The sequence below is a fragment of the Octopus sinensis genome, linkage group LG8 (assembly GCF_006345805.1).
Source record: "Octopus sinensis linkage group LG8, ASM634580v1, whole genome shotgun sequence".
In the NCBI taxonomy this organism is placed as follows: domain Eukaryota; kingdom Metazoa; phylum Mollusca; class Cephalopoda; order Octopoda; family Octopodidae; genus Octopus; species Octopus sinensis.
In genome coordinates, this window is record NC_043004.1 from 69,595,989 (window position 1) to 69,620,067 (window position 24,079).

Below are 24,079 nucleotides of genomic sequence, written 5' to 3' on the forward strand. Positions count from 1 at the left end.
GTGGGCCCAGTTAGAATTTTCTTCTGGTCGAGTAACCCATCCTGCTCAAAAGGTCCCTGAATAAGGGTTGTTTAAGGATATTGAACGAACTGCCCATGTTTCCAAAGGTGACATATCCAAACCTCCAAGAATTCCTTTCAACACACGGCTATGGTGCTCCCCAACTACTTCTGCTCGTGATCAGAGATGCACATATCATCAGCCACTAAGGGACATGCTCAACTGGTTAAGGTCAAGCAACTGACAAGCAAATCTGTGGTATTGAGCAGAATATTTGCTGTAGCCTATCTTTTATACCAAGGCAAAACAATGTACATGACAACACTTCCAATCAGTTATATCAGGGCATTTATTATTATTTGTTCTTGATGTGCTTTTGCCTGTTAGTCAGTGGATTGATGGTGATCTTGAGAATGTGTGATATAATTCTGAAAAGTCACATAGAAAGATAAACATATAACATGGTCGTTTGGTTAAAGAGTTTGCTTTACAACCACATGGTTCTGGGTTCAATCTCACTGTGTAGCACCTTGGACAATTGTCTTCTATTATAACCCCCAGGCCAACCAATGTCTCGTGAGTTCATTTGTAGGCAGAAACAATGTGGAAGTCTGTGTGCCTTTGTGTTTGTCTTCCACCAACATAATCTACCAGTTCAGCATAAGAGACCAATACATTAAATGCCAGACTTAAAAAAACATAAGTACTGTGGTTTTGTTTGACTAAACCTTTCAAGGTGTTGCCCCAGCATGACCACAGTCCAATGACTGAAACAATTAAAATATAAGATATGAGCAAAACGCCCCCCGTCCAATGGACGGTGATAAATCATATCTGCTAAATAAAAAGCAATCAGTGTTTTCTTTTCATTAAAAGATAATTAAGCATGCCTTTATTTCAATCAAATTTTTGGTTTTGTTAAACAAAGTTAAGGCAAAAAAAACAAAACTTCTTGAGGAACCAAATAGTCTTTCCTTCCTTCATGCCAAGTTTGAAGAAAATATCTCTTTTGCATCTTACTTTATTGGTCTCTTAAATATACTGCATTTTGTGGCATTATTTCAAGCCAGCCGGCTTTTTTAGCGCAAACTGCATGTGCATTTTTCTCATGTACACGTAGCTGATGTACTTTCACATACAAATGCATGTTCCCACGGCTTTGATCACATTCTCACCTGGAATCAATTTTTGCAATTTTTTCAAGACTTATACACTCCCTGATGCCGTCGGTATCTACATATCAAATTTGAGCACAATCGGATGGAGGATGCCCGAGATCTTAGAAGACACACACACAGACATGCAGAATGGATTTTATATAATAGATGAATTATAGGTTTTGTATTTTAATTTGCCCAATAAATAGGCATTGGTTTAATTTGGTAGCCACTTTTCACTCTTTATAAGAATCACCGTCTGAGAGTGTTGACTTTCAGCTCAAGGAGAATAGAATTAGTGTCATATTTTTAAAAGTTTAGCATTATGAATAACTAATGTTTAATAATTAATTTAATGTTGATTAAGCTCTAATTAATTTTGCCCCTCCTTCAATATTGAAAAGAGTGTAGAAGCAAGGTTTTTAGATATGCGCACATTTTACTGACTTAGAATTATTCATAAAAGAACCGAATAATAAAAATCAAACAAAAATCTATGTATTATATTGATTTAGTTTAAAACAAGAAATGCATTCATTCGTTAATGAAATGGAATAACTTCATTATTGAGTTTGTCTATTCAAAGTTCTATATTTGTTTCGGCTTATTTCAAGACATTTAGGTTTACTTCGTTTCACCTATGAAATTGGTGTGTACCAAACTATGGCAGTTGGCTCTCAAGAGACCAAATTTGGAATCTAGTTTCAGTTTCCAGTTTGATTCATTTCTCTGACACTTTTAATGAGTCTCGTTACCTCACACTGCACTCCTCCTCTCCTCTCTCTTTCTCTCTCTTTCTCTCTCTCTCTCTCTCTCTCTCTCATACATGCACTCCTGTAACTTTAAACACTTCATGCCCAATTAAGAAATTTGTTTCCTCAAAGTTACATTTCTTTATTTTGGGTGGTAGAACTAATCTGTCACTAAGTTTAATGTCCCCTACCAAGTGCTTTGGTACCTTTAGTGATGTCCAGTCTGTTGTGAACATTCGGACCAGCTGCTATGCAGTGACATTAAACTCAAAACCATTCATGTATATGTGAGGAAGAAAGAGAGGTGGAGATCTAGATGTCCCTAAAGGTTACCCTAAGTTAACTATAAGCATATTTTCATTATATTGGTATACAGTAATCCCTTGACTATTGCGGGCATTACATTCCAAAACCCTCCGCGATAGGTGAAAATCCTCAAAGCAGAAACAGTACTGTTCTGTATGTTTTTTTTTTTTATCATTTTTATAATTTGTATATATTTATTTTATTATAAACTAGCAGTATCGCCCGGCGTTGCTCGGGTTTGTAAGGGAAATAACTATATAAGCATTTTTAGAGAGTTATAGCCAAAAAATAGCAAAAAAATGGAAAAAAATTATGGTAAATTTTTTTTTAAATCGTTGACTCATCGTAGACATTTTTAGAGAGTTACTTCCCTTATATAATAGCGTAAAAAATACATTAAAATGGGAAAAAATGATGGTAAATTTTTTTTTAAATCGTAGACTCATCGTAGACGCGCGCTAATACCCTGAAGGGCTCGATATGAATCATGATTATAAGATACCCGGTTTTAGTTAAACTGCACCCCAAAATGTGGGAGTAGTTAGGAATCTAAATCGTAGGAGACAGACAGACACACAACCTTACTTTTATATATAAAGATGTGAAACAACACCACAGAGAAACCGACGTAAGCTTAAATATTATAGCATGATAGGTGAACTATGATAGGTGAACCGCGATATGGCGAGGGATTACTGAGTTCAAACTCTGCTGAGGTCAACTTTGCCTTTGTTTCTTTCAGGGTTGATGAAATAAGTACCAGTTGAACACTAGGATCACTGTGTTTGACTAGCCCCTCCCTTCAAATTGTGCCTACAGTAGGAAGGATTATATATTATTTTTTGTTATTCTTCTACTTGTCTCGGTCATTTGACTGCAACCATGCTGAGGCACCACGTTAAAGCCTTTTTTAGTTGAAAAAATTGCCCCTTGCCCCTCAGGACTTATTCTTTGTAAGCCTAGTCACTTATTCCACTGGTCTCTTTTGCTGAACTACTAAGTTACAGTGACATAAACACACCAACATTGGTTGTCAAGCGATGGTGGATGACAAACACAAACACAGACACAAAGACACACACATATAAATATATGCAAACATGTGTGTATGTATGTATGTATGTATATATATATATATATATGCACACACGCAGCAGGCTTCTTTCAGTTTCCGTCTACCAAATTCACTCACAAGGCATTGGTCGGTCCAAGGCTATAGTAGAAAACACTTGCCCAAGGTGCCACGCAGTGGGACTGAGCCCAAAACCATGTGATTGGGTAGCAAGCTGGCAGAATCATGCAAAATGCTTTTTGACTTTCTTCCAATCCTTCACATTCTCAGTTCAAATTCCACCAACATCGATTTTCCCTTCCATTGTTTCAGGGTTGTTAAAATAAGTATCATTTGAGCATTGGGGATGATGTCATCGACTTACCCAGTTCCCCTAAAATTGCTGGCCTTGTGCCAAAATTTGAAACCATTTGCAAGATTCTGACTTTCTTTTCATTCATCATATGCAGATGTTGCTCATAGCCCTGATTAATTTCTAATTAGTTGTTGAGAACTCTTGGTAAATAAATGCTTTGACCAGACAAATGTAGTTTGTGAGATTTGTGAATTGATACCACACGACACAAAGACACACACACACACACACACACACAGTAGCTAGTTTCTTTGTTCTGTACAGAAGACACACAGACTCTCAGCAAGTAAATCTCATTGAAGATGGTTAATTAACCAATTAAGAAGAATCTGTGTTATTAACTCGTCAACTTTAGACAGGATGAAATTAGTCTGCGGTTGTCACAGAATTTGTCAATTTCCTTTCCACGTTCATAGATACCCTTATCTAACTGCTGTTCGGACCAAAGTGGGAGCCTCTGTATGGTCGTTTGGTGTGCTAGAAACCACAGGCAATTATCCAGATGCCCCTTGTATCATGTGCAGTGCAGTAGTGCAGTACCCATCTATGAACAGTTCTATAATCAAACAAATGAAATAACGAACAGTTCTTCTGAAGAAGATTAAGCTCGATAATTAGCTGAAATTTGATCAACAAAACTACAAGAAGACTATGATCGTGTATAAGTTACTCTGAGTCCATTTGTGTAATGAGCTGAAATTTGGACAACAAACCAGGAGTAGACCACATAGGCATACAAATGGCTCGGGACGTTTCTACAAATGGTTCATTAATGTCCATCTATGCTTTTCATGTAACTTACAAATTGTCGTGTTTTATATAGAAAGTAATATTTCTCGTATTTTTTGTTAAAAAATATTTATGGATTGACAGAAACGAGCCAAAGAGGAAAAACGAGCATGCACACACACACACTACTCACTCGCATACATATACATACACACATATATACATACATACATATATACATATATACATATATATATATATATATATATATAATATATATATATATATATATATACACACACACACACACACATACATATACTTATATATATTTTATTTTTACTTGTTTCAGTCATTAGACTGTGGCCATGCTGAGGCACTGCCTTTAGTAGAATTTTAGTTAAATGGATCAACCCCAATATTTTTTCCTTAACCCTTTCGATACCAACCTGGCTGAAACTGGCTCTGTTGTACAAATGTTTTGTTTTCATAAGTTTTGAATTAAATTCTTCCACCAAACCTTAGTCACAATTTATGTTCCTAACATTAGCTTAATGATAACTAAGTTATTTTACTAAATTCTTTGTTATATTTTAAATTAATTGAAAGAAACACAGAGCATCTTAAAATAAATACGGTAACGAAAGGGTTAAGCCTGGTAGTTATTCTGTCAGACTTTTTTGCCAAAGCGCTAAGCTATGGGGACATAAACATGCCAACACCAGTTGTCAAGCAGTGGTGAGGGACAAACACCAACACAAAGACACACACACACACAATGGGCTTCTTTCAGTTTCTGTTTACCAAATCTATTCACAAGGCCCAAGGTTATAGACTGGTGACGGAGCCACATAAAAAGCATTGGTGCTAGTGCCATGAAAAAGCCCTGGTGCTGGTACCGTATAAAAAGCACTCAATGCAGTATGTAAAGTGTTTGTTATTAGGAAGGGCATCCAGCTGTAAAAACCAAGCCAAAACCAACTATGGAAGCTGGTGCAACTCCAGGCTTTCTTCACTCGTGTCAGACTGCCCAATTCATGCCAGAATGGAAAATGGACATTAAATGATGTTAAAAATACTCCAAAACAGAAATAGTCAATAATTGATTGTCTTTGGCCATAAGCCTGCTCAACCTCAGTTGACCTAGGGTTAAACAGCAACAGTATCTATAGTTGCTACATCTTTTTTTTTATGTATGTGTATAGTACTATTTCTTCTTCCTCTTATAATTAACCAAAGAAATCGGTTAATATTCTGCAACAGCTCATCACCTGCGTCATTGTAAATTTTCCCCCAAAGACAGCTTTCCAATCCTGGTTCCTTATTCACTTAGAGTCTGATAATTTGTAATCTATGTTGAACCTGAAATAATATTTTGAAGAATCTGTTTGTTCATTTGCTTTAAGTGATTTCTCTAACATTACGGAAAGCATTAATTTTAGATACTAATTACTATGTCATTTGTTTATATTAATGAATTAAAAAAGCAAAAAAAAAAAACATTTACATTGACAAACTATCAAATACTTTCCAATCAAGAAAATATTAGTGTTATTATAATGTTTTAAATTATACTCTTTGCACTAGAAAAGATTTGTTAATTTCAGAATTAACTTTAGGTATGAAAGTGCAAGTTTTGTTTACTATTGTTGTTATTGTGATTATCCTTTTCTATTATTGGCACTAGGCCCAAAAATTTGGGGGAGGAAGCCAGTCAATTAGATCTACCACAGTATCCAACTGATATTTAATTTGTCGACCCCGAAAGGATGAAAGGCAAAGTCAACCTCAGCGGAATTTGAACTCAGAATGTAAAGACAGACGAAATACTTCTATGCATTTTGCCCAGCGTGCTAACATTTTTGCCCGCTCACTGCCTTAATCCTTTCTATTATAGGCACAAGGCCTGAAGTTTTGGGGGTGGCGACTAGTCAATTACATCTATCCCAGAATTTCACTGGTACTTAATTTATCGACCCCGAAAGGATGAAAGTCAACCTCGGCGGAATTTGAACTCAGAATGTATCAGCAGACAAAATACCGCTAAGCATTTTCCCCTGAATGCTAATGACTCTGCGAGCTCGCCGCCTTAAAGTATGAGATGCTTATAGCACCTAGGTTTCCCAAGCGGTTACCCAAGTACTCACTAGGCTCAATGTTGCTTAACTTCAGTGATCGGACAAGAACCGGTGCTTTCAACGTGATATGGCTGTAAGCATTGTTGTGATTATTATTATTATTATTATTATTATTATCATTAAGGCAGCAAGCTGGCAGAATCGTTAGCACACTGAACGAAATGCTTAGCAGTATTTTGCCTGTTGCTATGTTCTGAGTTCAAATTCCAACGAGATCAACTTTGCCTTTCATTCTTTCAGAGTTGATGAATGAAGTACCAGTGAAACATTGGGGTCGATGTAATCAACTGGTCCCTTCCCACCAAACTTCATGTCTTATTCCTTTAGTAAAAAGGATTATTATTATTGGTGGCAAGTTGACAGAATCATTAGCACGTTGGGCGAAATGCATAACGGTATTTTGTCTGCCATTATGTTCTGAGTTCAAATTCAGCTTTGCCTTTCATCTTTCCGGGGTCAATAAAATTAGTACCAGTTGAACACTGGGGTCGATGTGATCAACTTATCCCTTATCCCCTCCTCTAAAATTGCTGCCCTTGTGGAAAAATTTGAAACCATTATTATTATTATTATTATTATTATTATTATTATTATTATTAGGGTTGCAAACTGGCAGAACCATTAGCACACCAGACAAAATACTTAGTGTCATTTCGTCTGTCTTTACATTCTGAGTTCAAGTTCAGCCAAGGTCAACTTTGCCTTCCATCTTTTTGGGGTTGATGTAATCAACTTAAACCTTCCTCTGAAATTGCTGACATTGCTCCAAAATCTGAAATTGTTGTTATTGTTAAGGCAGTGAACTGACAGAATCGTTAGCACTCCAAGCAAAATGCTTAAAGTTGCTGTGGAGTACCAAAACAAATGTTGTGATCTATTAAAGCTTGATATCTTCCATATCACATGTTATATTACTTATGTATTATGTCAGTTGGTAGGTAAGCAGGTAGCATTAACACCATGTGACTTGAGCTGACCAATAGAGGCTTAACATCCAAAAGCCATCTTGAATTTGTCTCAAATCTCTCTAATATCTGATGAGATGACCACATCCTTCATGCCCACCAAGCCATATGGAGCTGAGTCAAACTGTAATTGAACATACACACATGTTTCTGAGTTCAAATTCTACTGAGGTCAGCTTGTCTTTGAACCTTCCAGAATCCTTAAAATAAGTAGCAGTCAAGTATTCTAAGTCTGTGATTTATTAATTTACCTTACCTCTTCTCCAAATTCTCTTGCCTTGTTCCAATTTTCAGAAACCCTTATTTACTTAATATTCCCTTGTTTCTTTGCAGCCCTGACATACAAGTATATCGTTGAACAACAGCCTGTTGGTCGAGAACTGTTCCGCCAATTCTGCCAAAACAGATCGGAGAGCAAATTTATAGAATTCTTAGATGCTGTGGTAAGTTTAGGCAACTAATTACTAAGACGTCTGTATTACTAATGAACATTCATTTAGATATAATAATTAATATTATGCTTAGTTTAAACACAAATACAAACATGCTCATCTATCATCATAATCAACATCATTGTTTTAACATCCATTTTACCATGCCTGTATGGGTTAGATGAAATTATTTGAGGTACTTTTTCTATGGCTAGATGCTTCTCCTGTCTTCAAACCTCACCTGTTTCCAAGCAAGGTAATATAACCCTTAGTCTTGCAAACGTGAGCAGCAAAATGGCCAGACATGTTTTCACAGGAGATTGCAAATAAACACCTTCATTCAAGTATGCCATATCAAGACAAGAAGACACTAAAGCACATTCACACCTGTACACACACATGATACACACATACACAATCATATACATATGTGGCCTTGGTTAGTGTTAGGAAGGGCATCCAGCCATAAAAACCCTGCCAAAACAGAAACAGTAGCCTGGAGTAGTCTTCTACCATCCTACCCATGCATACATGGAAGATGGACATTAAATGATGATGATGATGATTTATAAGCAAACTTTGAAGTGCTAAGTGAGTTGGTATTTTATAGAAAATACAGGGAATCTCAGAGAATAGCTGTGAAAACAGCTTAGAAGATTGGTTAAATACCTTTAGAAGACAAATAAATGTAGTCAGCAAGCCAATACGGAAAATCAGATCTGGTCACTTTCCTCCGTCTTTTAAGGGTATTTGCTCAAACTTCTAAGCTGTTTTCACAGCCATTCTGCATTTGAGATTTCCTTTATTGTAATATTTACATAAATACATACATAGATGCATGCATACATACGAACATACTTACTTACTTACACACACACACACACATCTTTTAGTTTTCAACTGTCAAATTCACTCGCAAGGCATTGTTCAGCTCAGGGTTATAGTAGAAGACATTTAATCAAGATGCTGTGCAATAGGATTAACCCTATATGTATGTGTGTGTGTGTGTGTGTGTGTGGCAATGACTAGTGACCGGGACCTTTGGAAATATGCTGAGCTTGAGAAGACCTGGCAAACCAAGTGAGACCATAACTTTGTGGCCTATGCCAAGGGTGTAACCAGCCCATTTATGCGTACCTTTCCTTCATTGGACACTAAACTCTGCTTGCGAAGACCTGTTGAGGCAAATGAAATCGAAATCAAATTCAATGACTGGCTTCCATGCTAGTGGAGTGCTAAGAGTGCCATCCAAGCGTGATCGTTGCCAGAGCAGCAAACTGGCTTCTGTTCCGGTGGCACGTAAAAAGCACCATTTGAGCATGATCGCTACCTGTGTCACCTTACTGGTGGCATGCGCTGGTGGCACGTGAAAAAACATTCGAGCGAGGTTGTTGCCAGTGCCGCTGGACTGGCTCCTGTGCAGGTGGCACGTAAAAAACACCATTTGAGCATGGCCATTGCCAGTACCGCCTGACTAACCCTTGTGCTGGTGGCACATAAAAGCACCCACTACACTCTCGGAGTAGTTGGCATTAGGAAGGGCATCCAGCTGTAGAAACTCTGCCAAATCAGATTGGAGCCTGGTGCAACCATCTGGTTCGCCAGCCCTCAGTCAAATCGTCCAACCCATGCTAGTATGGAATGCGGACATTAAAAGATGATGATGATATATATATAGGTTTGTATATGCATATATATATACGTGTGTGTATATATTTATATGTATATATTTGTGTGTCTGTGTTTGCCGCCACCCCGCCATCGCTTGACAAGCAATGCTGGTGTGTTTACGTTCCCATAACTGGGCTTACGAAGAATAAGTCATGGGGTCAATTTCTTCAACCAAAATCCTTTAAGGCAGTGCTTTAGCATGGCCAGTCAAATGACTGACACAAGTAAAAGAATAAAAGAATAATGTGTTATTTAAATATTTATTTGTAAACACTACGTTTGATTGATATTTTGACTGTTATTTCTAGCATGTGGAGTAACTGAATTGAGGCAGTCTGGTTGATTAGGAATATCTTTTGTAGAATTACTTTTAGTAGACAACCAATAATGTGAAGATAAATGTAATTCTTTGTGCATAAAGGCAGATTAGTTTGGCATATAGCCAAAACTAATATCGAATTTTACATTTTAGTTCTTCTTTCTCCTGTTTCTTGCAGTAAATTTCTCATAAATATGTTATTTAACACAAGGAGGACATGTCGAATTCTAAAAATTTTATTCAATAAATATTTATTTTTACTTCATAAATTGATTTCTAAATTTAACACAATTATCAATTTTGGTGTGTGTGCATGTTTGTGTGAGTCTATGTAGTCAATTGAAATAATCCCTCACAACAAGTTGTCCCTGGGTGGAAAAACTTACAATCAAAAAACATTCTAGCCAATAGCATTCTATCTCTCAGTCAGTGTATCAACAATAAAATGTACAGCTTGTAGTATAGCTAACATGAGATAGCATTTTTTGTATTGGCATATATGTATGTGCATATATTCAGGATTTTTTACTAAGCATTTGTATTGTATATAAATGCCTAAGCTGTTTGCTCGGCAACAAAGAACCAGTCTCACTTCTGTTGCAGTCAATACATTTTCAGTAGAAATATATATGAATTCATTTTTGATACGATGATGATGATATGTATTTGCCATTCATTGGACAAGTGTAGTGTTTTACCAATTGAGAAAAGTTGCAGCAAGTGAGACTCAAATTTGTAACAACTGAGGCTCACATCTATGGCAGCTGAAGTTCATATCTGTAATCTGTAACAGTTAAAGCTTAAATCTGGCAGCTAAGACACAAATCTATGGAAGCTGAGACTCAAATCTCTGGCAACGTAGACTCAAATGTATAGCAACTAAGGCTCAAATCTGCAGCTACTGAGGCTCAAATTGTAACAGCTAAGTCTCAAATCTATCACAGCTAAAGTTTTTCTCAAGGTCACATAGTCGGCACATTCTCCACATTCTAACAAACACCTCTTATCATTACACCTCTCATTTACTTCAATTTTCTCAAATATCTTCTTTTTATTTCATTGGTTTGTATAGATATATATATATATATATATATCTTCTTACTCACTTCCTAGCATACATTTATTTTAAATATTTTCTTTTTTTTTTAATCATATTTCTACTTTCTTCCATTTAGAAATTAGTCCTACTAATTAGAATTAATAAGGCTAATAGTAATTAGTGTTTCAAATTTTTGGATATGGTCAAATCTTTTTTTTTTATGTTAGTGGAGGAGATAAATCAGTCCTAATGTTTAATTAGTACTTGCTTTATTGACCCCACTAAGGAAGAAAAGGTCCAAGTTGACTCAACGGGATTTGAACTCAAACTGCCACTAAGCATGTTGTCCAACATGCTAGGGATTCCACCAGCTCATCACCTTAAATAATAATGATACTTTCTTATTTTGGCACAAGGCCAGTAATTTTGCAGGGAATGGGAAAGTCAGTTACTTACACCCCATTATTTGATTGATCTGTCATCCTTTCAGGGTCAATAAAATAAAGTACCGAAGTTGACCATGGCAAAATTTCAACTCAGACCTTATGATTTAGAAGAAATGTCGCTAAGCATTTTGTCTGCTCACTACCATAAGGATAATAATAATCACCCTTTCTACTATAGGCACAAGGCCTGAAATTTTGAGGGAGAGGGTTACTTGATTACATCGACCCCAGCACTTAACTAGTACTTGTCTCTGAAAGGATGAAAAACATAGTCAACTTCAGCAGAATTTGAACTCAGAATGTAAAGATGGACAAAATGCTGCTGGGAGTTCTACCAGCTCACTACCTTAATAATAATAATAATAATAATAATAATAATAATAATAAAATTTTAGCACAAGACTAGCAATTTTGGTGGAGGGAGATAGTTGATTACATCAACCCCTGTACTGGGGTTCACTGATCCCAAAAGGACTAAAGGAAAAAGTCAATCTCAGTAGAATTTGAACTCAGAACACAGACAGGTAAAATGCCAGCATTCTAACCATTCTGCCAGTTTATTGCCTTACTCTTTTACTTGTTTCAGTCATTTGACTGTGGCCATGCCTTTAGTCAAGCAAATCGACCCCAGGACTTATTCTTTGTAAGCCTAGTACTTATTCTATCGGTCTCTTTTGCCAAACCGCTAAGTTACGGGGATGTAAACCCACCAGCATTGGTTGTCAAGCAATGTTGAAGACGGAAACACAGATACACAAACACACACACACACATATATACATATATATATATATATATATATATATATATATATATATATATATATACGACGGGCTTCTTTCAGTTTCCGTCTACCAAATCCACTCACAAGGCTTTGGTCAGCCCGAGGCTATAGTAGAAGACACTTGCCTAAGGTGCCATGCAGTGGGTCTGAACCCGAAACCATGTGGTTGGTAAGCAAGCTACTTACCACACAGCCACTCCTGCGCCTATAAATCAGAAAAAATGCCACTAAGCATTTTGTCCAGCACTCTAATGATTCTACCAGTATGCTGTCTAATAATAATAATAATAATAATAATAATCCTCTCTACTAAAGGCACAAGGGCTGAAATTTGTGGTGGGTGGGGGATAAGTCAATTACATCAACCTCAGTGTTTCACTGGTACTTTATTTACTGACCCTGAAAGGATGAAAGGCAAAGTCGACCTTTGCAGAATTTGAACTTAGAACACAGTGACAGGCAAAATACTGCTAAGCATTTAGTCCAGAGTGTTAACAATTCTGCCAGCTTGCCACCTTCAAATAATAATGATGATGACGACGATGACAGTTTCAAACTTTAGCGCAAGGCCAGTAATTTCGAGGGAGTGAATAGGTTGATTACATTGGCCCCCAGTGTTCAACTTGTATTTATTTTATTGACCCTGAAGGGTGGAAAGGCAAAGTCAACTTCAACAGAATTTGAACTCAGAACATACAGATGAATGAAATACCACTAAGCATTTTGTCTAGCTTGCTAACCAGGTTTTGTATTAAAAGCACAAGGCCTGAAACTTTGAGGGGGAAAGGGGGCCAGTTGATTACATTGACCCCAGTGCGTAACTGGTACTTATTTTATCGACCCCAATTTAATAATAATAATAATAATAACAATAATAATAATGTACATCTTCCTATATACTGTCCCTTGTTTCTTCTGTTGAGGTTGTTAGCTACGTTCCCTTTTAGTTTCCTTGCAAAAAGGGAGTAGAAGATAACTCTTTACTCTCACTCTTTTACTTATTTCAGTCATTTGACTGTGGCCATGCTTGAGCACCGCCTTAAGTCGAGCAAATCGCCCCAGGACTTATTCTTTGTAAGCCTAGTACTTATTCTATCGGTTCTCTTTTGCCAAACCACTGAGTTACAGGGACGTAAACACCCCATAATAGGTTGTCAAGTGATGTTGGGGGTACAAACACAGACACACAAGCATATACACACACACACACACACACATATATATATATATACATATATATGGTGGGCTTCTTTTAGTTTCCGTCTACCAAATCCACTCACAAGGCTTTGGTCGGCCCAATGTTATAGTAGAAGACACTTGCCCAAGGTGCCATGCAGTGGGACTGAACCCGGAACCATGTGGTTGGTAAGCAAGCTACTTACCACACAGCCACTTCTTTTCTTTTTCGTTTTTAAGTACATAAAAATGACACGTGGAACCATGAACAATTGCATTTCTTCCAGCTATTTTATAATTTGGATCATTAAAATATCACAAACTCTCTTCAGGTGTATAGCAATTAATTTTCAGATTTCTCTCCTTATATCATGAATGTAAATGATAGCCATCCGGTTAGCAACACAAGGATCTCAGTCTTCTCTTCCTTGTGCATGTATCTATATCACTTAGAAATAAATACATACATACCTGAGCATATGTATGTGCAATATATATGTGTGTGTGTGTACATGTGCATGTAGATTTGTATGTGTGTGTGTATATGTGTGTATGCGTGTGTGTACGTATATGTGTATATGCATGTGTGTATGTATATGTGTGTACATGTATGTGTGTGTATATATGTGTATATGCATGTGTGTATGTATATGTGTGTACATCTATGTGTGTGTATATATGTGTATATGCATGTGTGTCTGTGTATGTGTGTACATGTATGTGTATATATATTCTTTCTTTTTCTTTTTTTACTTGTTTCAGTCATTTGACTGCGGCCATGCTGGAGCACCGCCATTAGTTGAACAAATCAACCCCAGGACTTATTCTTTGTAAGCCCAGTACTTATTCTATTGGTCTCTTTTGCTGAACCGCTAAGTGACGGGGACGTAAACACACCAGCATCGGTTGTCAAGCAATGCTAGGAGGACAAACACAGAGACACAAACACACACACACATATATATATATACATATATACGACAGGCTTCTTTCAGTTTCCGTCTACCAAATCCACTCACAAGGCATTGGTCGGCCCGGGGCTATAGCAGAAGACACTTGCCCAAGATGCCACGCAGTGGGACTGAACCCGGAACCATGTGGTTGGTTAGCAAGCTACTTACCACAGAGCCACTCCTGCACCTATATATATATATATATACACACGTATGTGTGTATGCACTGTGTTTCAAAGTATTAACAGCGCAACATCTTTTTATTTTATTTTAAAACTTCTTGTTGAAATCCAACAAAATTTTCACAGAATGATGGCATCAGTTCTATGTGCATGGTGTATAAAAAAACATGAGGTTCTGTAAAACAACTCAGAAACTACAGCCATTTACCAAATTTACATAAACTTTCACTGTTTCAGATTATTAGCATGGTGTAATTAAGAGTCATGCAAATAAGAAAATATGAATTTGATTGATTGATGTACTTACTGAAATAAACACATGTAGTCATAAATATGGAAAAAATAGAAATAAGCAAATAAACAGCATTCAAAAATGATTGAACTGCTTAGTAAGGGATATATTAGCCTTTGTTTGAAATGTTGAAAAAGGTGCTGGCCCATGGAACATGTTAATTTCTGGATCTCCTCTGATGTTACACCATGAGGTACATGCACCATTGGTAGCTATAGTTCATCCTTGCTCCTAAATTGGTGTCCATTCTTGTAAATTCATTGCTTTGGAATACACCACAAGTTTTCTATTGGGTTCAAGTTGGGGGAACAGGCAAGCCATTTCATCTTCCAAGGTTCACAGAAGTCTGATTGTTGCAGATATTCTGTAGTTTTCTTTGCTGAGTGCAAGGGCGCATTATCTTGCATAAATATTATGGTTGCCTTGAAGGGGATCCTTTGCTTTTTTTAACCAAGATTCAAGGTGTTCCCTCAGAAAGGCTATATAAACATCCACAGTTACTTTAACACCATCAGGCACTTTCCAAGGACCAACCATAATACCTATAATAATACCTGCCCAAATCATGATGCCTCCTCTTCCTTGTTGGCATCTCAAGCGTTGATAATGACCTCATCCATTTGCAACCCATCTCTTGCTTCAACCATCAGGTCCATAAAGGATAGTACGGGTTTCATCCGTAAACAGAAGTTTTTAAAAGTTGACCGTCATGTTATCTTCTGTCCACTTCAGATGAATTTTGTGTATTTTGTGTAAAGGAGGCCTTTTAACTGATGTCACTGGTTTACCAACCATTTTCAGAAGATGACATTGAGTAGTTCTGGATACAGTTGCTTCACCAATGCACTTGAAAAGTTCTCCACTTGTAAGACTTGGGTTCTTTAAAGCTTCACACTTAATTTGTGACTGAAAATGTTGAGAAACAGCCCTCAACTAGCCCTTGTCAGCTCTCTTACACATCTTCAAAGGAGTTGTGACAAATTTTTTCACATTTTGGTGATATCTTCCAATTATTTTAGATATTTCTAATGTTGATTTATCTTTTGCAACTTTAGAAGTAATTACAGATTTCTCTCAAGTCACATTCACAACCCATATTTACTTGATTATCAGACCATTCTTTAATAATTTGGAACACTGAAAGTTCGTGGAAATCATGCAAATGGCTGTGGGTTTTTTTTACGGTTGTGGGAAACCTCCTGTTTTTCCACATACCACACACACTTAACTCTTGCTACCATTGTGTGGAAATTTTGCTGAATTCCAATAAGTAGTTTTTAAATAAAATAAAATGTTACGTCATTAATAATTTGGAATGCACTGTATATATATATATATATATATTTATATACATACAAAGTATACTCGCAGCAAGTATAGATGGGCTGGACACGTCACCCGGCTCACCGATAATCGGTGGATGCACGCAGTTGTCGAGTGGTACCCGCGTGAGCGGAAAAGACCACTCGGAAGACCTCCACAACGGTGGAGTGACGATTTCAAGAGGACGATTGGGATCACGTGGATGAGAAAGGCGCGATCCAGAGAGGAGTGGACAGCATGCTGTGACCAGCGGTGTCAAATGGACGCCTGGACTGGTCGGTCAAAGTGATCAAAGTGATATATATGTATGTATGTATGTATGTCATTATTATCATTATCATCATCAAACATCTGCTTTCCATGCTGGCATAGGTCAGATGGTTTGAGAGGAGCTGGCAAGCCAGAATATTGCACCTTGTTCTGTTTACTTTGACATGGTTTCTGCAGCAGGATGCCTTTCCTAATGCCAACCACTTCACAGAGTGTACTGAGTGAATTATACATTGCACCAACACCAGTGGTGTTACTAACTACCTTGCAAAACAAGACCCCCCTTCCGTTGATGGGTGGAGGAGAGTAGCTTTGTGGTAGGAGAGGTTAAAATATAATTGAGAGACAGAAACAGGTGTCTTTCTGTAAAGGAGATATGTGGCTGCCCAAGCAGAAAAAATAGAGAGAGAAGATGATGATGATGATGAAGCTGTGTTTTGGTACGCCAAGTTACTGGGAGGGGGTCTATGAATAGTACAGCAGGTTGGATAGGATGAGTGAGCAGGAGTATTCACAAGAGGGTGAAGGGAACTGGAAGGGGAGAGAATGTGGTGATGAATGAACACAGTCAGAAGGAGGGAGGGTATTAACAAGATATGTTGAAGGAGTGATTTTTTTATCAGGGACAAATATATTTTATATATATATATATATATATATATAGACGCAGGAGTGGCTGTCTGGTAAGTAGCTTGTCTACCAACCACATGGTTCCGGGTTCAGTCCCACTGCGTGGCATCTTGGGCAAGTGTCTTCTGCTATAGACTCGGGCCAACCAAAGCCTTGTGAGTGGATTTGGTAGACGGAAACTGAAAGAAGCCTGTCGTATATATGTATATATATATGTGTGTGTATATATATATATATATATATATATGCGTGTGTGTGTTTGTGTGTCTGTGTTTGTCCCCTAGCATTGCTTGACAACCGATGCTGGTGTGTTTACGTCCCCGTCACTTAGCGGTTCAGCAAAAGGGACCGATAGAATAAGTACTGGGCTTACAAAAGAATAAGTCCCGGGGTTGAGTTGCTCGATTAAAGGTGGTGCTCCAGCATGACTGCAGTCAAATGACTGAAACAAGTAAAAGAATAAAAAAGAATATATTAAATTCAAATTACAATGAACGTAAACAAACAAACAAACAAAGTTTGCTTTAGAAGAGTTGAGATATCTTAGAAAGTTAAAGAAGTGATTTTAAGTTCTCAAACACAGGATAATGCTAATAATATAGCCTGAACAGGATAAGCTACCCCTATTTTGCAGAAAAAGGTGTTGGTAGCCGGCTGTGAAACACAAACTCATACTTCCGTGATTACGTGGCGCGGTGCTCTGAAGCAGTAAGCTAAATTGCCCACACCAAAAATTCTTCCACAAGTTTAAGATATATAGAAATCTCGCTTTATGAGACGCTATCATATGTTAAATTAAAATGATGATGAACATAAACAAACGAAGTTTCCTTCAGAAGCATTGAGATCCTCATATATATATATATACATATATACATACAAGGGGTTGGTGAAAAGTTCTTGGCCTTGGATAAAAGAAAATACAGGAAGATTTTATTCAATAAATTCCCCTCTCAGATTCACAAACTTATTGCAATGGTCCAAAAGTCCTTCAGTTTTTCTAAGCCCTGTAAAAGAAATCGGAAGATTGGCTCTCCAACCAGGCCTTTCATGATACCCTTAAAGCCAGGAACTTTTGAGCACCCACTAGTGTGTGTGTGTGTGTGTATACATAAATACATACATACATACATGCATGTCTAGAGAGAACCCATGATGTAGCCTCTTGAGCAATGATTCTTAACTGGGGTCCACATACGCAAAATAGTAAATTGGGTCCTCAGTATTAATTTAAGGATCCATGAGAAATTTTGCCAGAGATCTGTTTATTGCAAGAAATAGCTAGGTTTCTTTCTCTAATGTTTTACATAGTTCAACCTACACAATTTAATGGTTAATGAACGAAATAGTAATTTTGAAAGAAGCATCTATGAAATTAGATTTTAAGCACCAAATGGCTCTGGGGGTCCACTGGAATAAAATAGTACCCAGAGGGGTCCATAGATAAAAAAAATAAATGGTTGAGAATCACTGCTCTAGAGGGTCACTCATTAGTTATACACCTATGTATAACACATACACTGAAGAAATATGCATCCACCCACACAGCACCACATACACACACATACAACATATGCACCTACGCATAATATATATACCCATTGCAACATATTTATGCATTGAAGCAACATATATTTACAACTAAATACAACACATACATACACTCGCAACACGTATACACCAACACAACACACACATATATATACTCACACACAACACAAATCTATGCACCTATACACAACACACAAATTAAACGCCCAGTGCACAGCATACATATATGTACATTCACACGCAATACATATACACCTATATACAACATATACATATCCTCGTGTCTGCAGACATGCGCTTCATACATGCACACACAGCAAATATAAACAGATGCATTCACATGGAAGTCTCTCTCTCTCTCTCTCTCTCTCTCTCTCTCTCTCTCTCACACACACACCTTCCCACGCTTACACCCACAAATGTTCTGATATAAATCAAAAAGTAAGCCTCTTAAATAAGGCTTAAATAAGGAAAGGACATATCAGATAAAATAGTTTTTCATAGTCTTCTTTTTTTTTGTGGGTGGTCACAGCTGGAATGGTTTGATCTTAGGTCTGATTGATTAGTGTTCATCTGGAGTTAAACAACATATGTATCTATGTGTGTTTATCTATCTATCTGTCTATCTATCTATCTATCTGTCAGTGTGTGTGTATATATATGTATATGTGTGTGTGTGTGTGTGTGTATATATATATATATATATATATATACACTCACTCACACACACACCGTGTGCATATATTTACTTGTGTGTGTGTAGGTGTGCTGTATTCATTCACCAAGTCATATGCAGCTATGCTGGTTTTCCTTTTCTTTAGATTTTATTCAATTAGTTAAGCTTATCCTCGTTAGCATTGCTTTCTGAATGCCTGTTCTTTTATCCATTCTTTAAGTCGGCAAACAGCTCACACCTACTCATATATTTGCCATCACACACACACACACACACACACACATACACTTACACATACATCCACACATTTTACCATCATACACCCACATATATACATTCACCACTACACACCTACGCATACATTCACCACCACACACCTACGCATACATTCACCATCATACACCTACATAATATTCACCTTACGCCTACACACAAAAGCAACCCACACATACGCACACATGACTCCAATACACACATACAAATAGATCTCTGTTTCTATCTATCTAAGTACCTGTCTATCTAGCTATCATCTATCTGTCGTCTACCTATCATTTATCTATCTACTTATCATTAATCTATCTGTCTATCTATCCACCTATCTATCTATCTATTTGTCTGTCTGTCTATCTAGCTATCTATCTATCTCTCTCTCTCTATCTATCTATCTATCTATCTACCTGTCTGTCTACCTATCTATCTGTCTATCCCTCCATCTATCCATCTGTTTCTCTGCTATACCATTTCTCTCACACATTTTCTAAGCCACAAACAATACATTAAACAAACGGTAGATAATATGAAATAAATGTTTGATATGGCACCGAACAACAAAACAAATGTCCTTCTCTGTCTTTGACCAAACAACGGTCTCTCTCTCTCTCCCTCTCTCTCTGCGATGCTCAAATAGCTTGCAGCTAATCTATTCAGCTGCATGTACCTGGCCAGGCAATGCTGCCATGCCAAACAATACAGCTAACCGTTACCATAAATGTCGGCAATATAATGTAATAAATATTAGATGGAAACTCACTTCACTCTCTTCAAGTAGACACACACTGGATACTGGTGCAAACGTTGCGGTGGCGTTCGTTGTCATCATCATGGCGTTGGTGGTGGTGGTGGTCATCATTGTGGTGATTGCAGTGGCAATGGTTGTTGCAGTAATGGTTTTGGTAGTGATGGTGGTGGTGCCTGTGGTAGTGGCGTTGGTCACGTTGCTGCTGGTTGCAGGTAGGAAACTCAAACACACAAGCAAATTGTTAGCTTAATGTCAATAATTTTAGTTTCTCTTTAATTCCAGCCACGCTAGAGTCATTTTTTTTTTTTATTTGGAGCAACACCATGGTTATTTACCAAAAAAACTAGAATCCAAGCTAGATAGAACTTACACCCAAATATTAAAAACACTCATAATCCTTTAACATTCAGATTATTGCTCTGTCGAATATAATGCTTATTTATTCACAGTTTTGAATTAAGCATGTACTGTCTCGTACATTTGGGGTTTCAATGATATGATTGTATATTTTTAGAATGACATTGTAGGGTAGGTGTAAGAGGCTGGATCTTAACAGTTTGAACATAAAACAGGTTGGATATGGCCAGTTTAAATGCTAAAGGGTTTAGATTTTATCTTGGAAAACTCACCTCACCGAGAAACAGTCGTATGGAGATCTCCTGCCTGTTTCCACCATCATAAGGGAATGGCGCTTGCATTTTGCAGGACATTGCTGGCAAGCGACCTACTGCTGTGGACGCCAAAGCATGGCCGTACTCAAGTAGGTTGTCTGAACACAACTTGTAGATCAACTTATCAGAGACACTGAATGCCTCCTCAAAGACCTTCCTCAACTAATGCAAGATTGAGATTGATGGATTGCATGGGTTAAAAATGTCTGAACAAGCTTGACCAGATAATGATGGTCATTTAAATCCATCACTGCTCTGTAGTAGCCATCATCATCTTCTTTACATTTGCTTTGCCATGCAAGCATTGGGTTGCCACCTGTTGCTGTCCCTCATCATATCATTCCTAATATCCAGTCTCCTGCAATTCTTCAACCTTTACCTACTTCTTCCTGTGTCTTCCCCAGTTTTCATCTGCATGATCCTTGGATCGTGTAGATGTGGATGATGATGATACAAGTATATGTTATATATATATATATATATGTGTGTGTGTGTGTGTTTTATATATATCTATCTGTCTGTGTGTGTGTGTGTGGAGGCGCAATGGCCCAGTAGTTAAGGCAGCGGACTCGCAGTCAGAGGGTTGCAGTTTCGATTCCCAGACCGGGCGTTGTGTATGTTTATTGAGCAAAAACACCTAAAGCTCTATGAGGCTCTGGCAAGGGGTGGTGGCGACCCCTGTTGTACTCTTTCGCCCCAACTTTCTCTCACTCTTCCTTCCTATTTCTTAAGTAACGCTGCGATGGACTGGCGTCCCTTTCCAGCTGGGGGGAACACATACGCCACAGAAACTGGGAAACCGGGCCCATGAGCCTGGCTAAGCTTGAAAAGGGTGCATAAATAAAAAATATATATATACACACACGTACACACATACTTGTTGTGATCAACTATTCTGTGAAATTTAAGTAAATTATCACTTTTGATACAATACACTCAACGATTCAGTAAAGTTTCTATTTATGAAATTCCTCTCACATAGCCTGAGGCTATAGTAGAAAACATTTGCCCAAGGTGTCATGCAAGTGTCATTGAACCCAGAACTATACCATTGTGAATCCATTTCGTTTACCACACCATCACACTTGTTCTCGTGCTTGCCTCCCATCTTTGGAACAAAGTCAGCCAAAAACCAGCCCCCTGCAAGATTTGAACTCAGAATGCAAAGGGATTTTATTGAGTATCACAAAACAACTAGTCTATCACTCCTCCACTCTGCTAACCTCCGCTGCTGCTGCTGCTGTTGTTGTTGTTGTTGATGGTGGTGGTGGTGGTGGTGGTGTTGTTGTTTAGCACCTAACCTTGTATAGTGACAAGCAAGACAGGTATGATATTGTATGGCATCTGTAGAAATCTAGTTGGGAATTAAATTTAGACTCATTTCATACGGTTATTGATTTCATTACTGCTGTTGTAGTTAAACGTCTTCAGCATTGTTGGTGCTGCAGGAGGCTGTGGTGGTGGTGGTGATGGTGGCAGTAGTGGTGGTGATGGTGGCGATGGTGGCAGTAGTGGTGGTGTTGGTGTTTAATGGTAGCTGGTGGTGGTGGTGATGAGTGGGTGGTGTCACTGCTACTATTGTTGTTCCTTAGTCCCATCTCCTTCTTGATTGAGAGTAGGAGCATGATTGGACATATTTCCAGCCATGACCATCTCATCTATTATTTTAGATAGAGTGGTTAGAGTATCAGAGGCAATCCCTGTATCTCTAAGAGTATTTATTCTGAATCTCTGTGCTCTGAGTTCAAATCCCACCAATGTCAACTTTGTATTTCATCCTTTCAGGAAGCAATAAAAAGACTTATGTGCCAACCCACGTAGGTGGATTGGCAGGCGTGTAAGAATGTGTCAGACTTGACCCGTTACAGTATTTGTTCCAGTTCTTTACATTCTGGGTTCAAATCCTGCTATGGCTTATTTAAGTAGTTTAATATCACCACCTTGGCCCTTGGGGCACATTTAGCAGGGTTTTGTTCCACAGTTTGAAGATACCTTGCTTCCTCTCTCCCACCTGTCTGAGACAACTTGCGAAGTGTTGTAAGTACTCAATTCCCATTTGACTAAAAGACAAAAAAAACGGCATCTCTCTATCTCTCCTTCCTCATGTGTGTATATGTATATATGTATGCATGTATATATATATATATATATATATATATATATATATATATATATATATATAATTAATCAGGAAAATGGTGGAAAAAGACAAGAAAAAGCAACAACATGAGTACATGGTACATGAAAAGTATTAATAAGACGCTCAGAGAAGGAAAGAAAGAATGGTTGTTTTACATTTCAAGCAAAGTTCTTCAGAAATAGAAGATGTAGGAAAGTCCAAAAGAAAAGGAAGAAGGAAGTATATATGTACATGAGTGAGTGGACAAACAAAAGGACACTCAAGAAATTCATTGGGATTTACATGTATGGATCAAAACAGTTTGATTCAAATTCGTTGGTACTCTTGAGTTTCAAGCATGATGCTAGTCATCAGCCATTTTGAATTTGAATGAAAGAAGTTGATTATCATTATTACCATAAGGTGGGGTGTGTTTGGTCGAGGAAGTTCACGCAGAGTTGTGGTTTGATGTTGGTATATCGGTATATTAGTTAGTTGGCAAATACCACATGGTGAACAGGAAATCGACTGTGGTGGGCATGAAATTGGTTGGGTTGTTGGAGGGTAAGTAGGAAGGGGCGGTATGTGCAAGTACACAGTTGTATATGTGGGTGTGTGGATGCGCTCATATGGTTTTGCATGCATGTGTGTATTGATGCAAGTATGCACATCTGTACATGAGCATGTGCGTGCATACACAAACACATGCATATTCATATCTCTCTTTTACTCTTTTACTTGTTTCAGTCATTTGACTGCGGCCATGCTGGAGCACCGCCTTTAGTCGAGCAACTCGACCCCGGGACTTATTCTTTGTAAGCCTAGTACTTATTCTATCGGTCGCTTTTGCCGAACCGCTAAGTGACGGGGACGTAAACACACCAGCATCGGTTGTCAAGCAATGCTAGGGGGACAAACACACACACATAAACACATACACATAATATATATATATATATACATATATACAACAGGCTTCTTTCAGTTTCCGTCTACCAAATCCACTCACAAGGCATTGGTCGGCCCGGGGCTATAGCAGAAGACACTTGCCCAA

At 37.8% G+C, this 24,079-nt stretch overlaps 1 protein-coding gene and 1 pseudogene across 3 annotated transcripts in view; one reads left to right on the forward strand and one right to left on the reverse strand.

Annotated features, from left to right (window-relative positions):
- The window catches only part of LOC115215078 (G protein-coupled receptor kinase 5), a 480,808-nt gene that overhangs the window by 295,294 nt on the left and 161,435 nt on the right, over positions 1 to 24,079 (forward strand). For all 3 annotated transcript variants that reach the window (XM_036505440.1, XM_029784236.2, XM_029784237.2), the window contains exon 3: positions 7,808 to 7,917. In XM_036505440.1, the coding sequence (XP_036361333.1) occupies positions 7,808 to 7,917 (110 nt within the window). The remainder of the gene's footprint in view (positions 1 to 7,807; positions 7,918 to 24,079) is intronic.
- Positions 6,474 to 6,588, reverse strand: LOC115215308 (annotated as a pseudogene).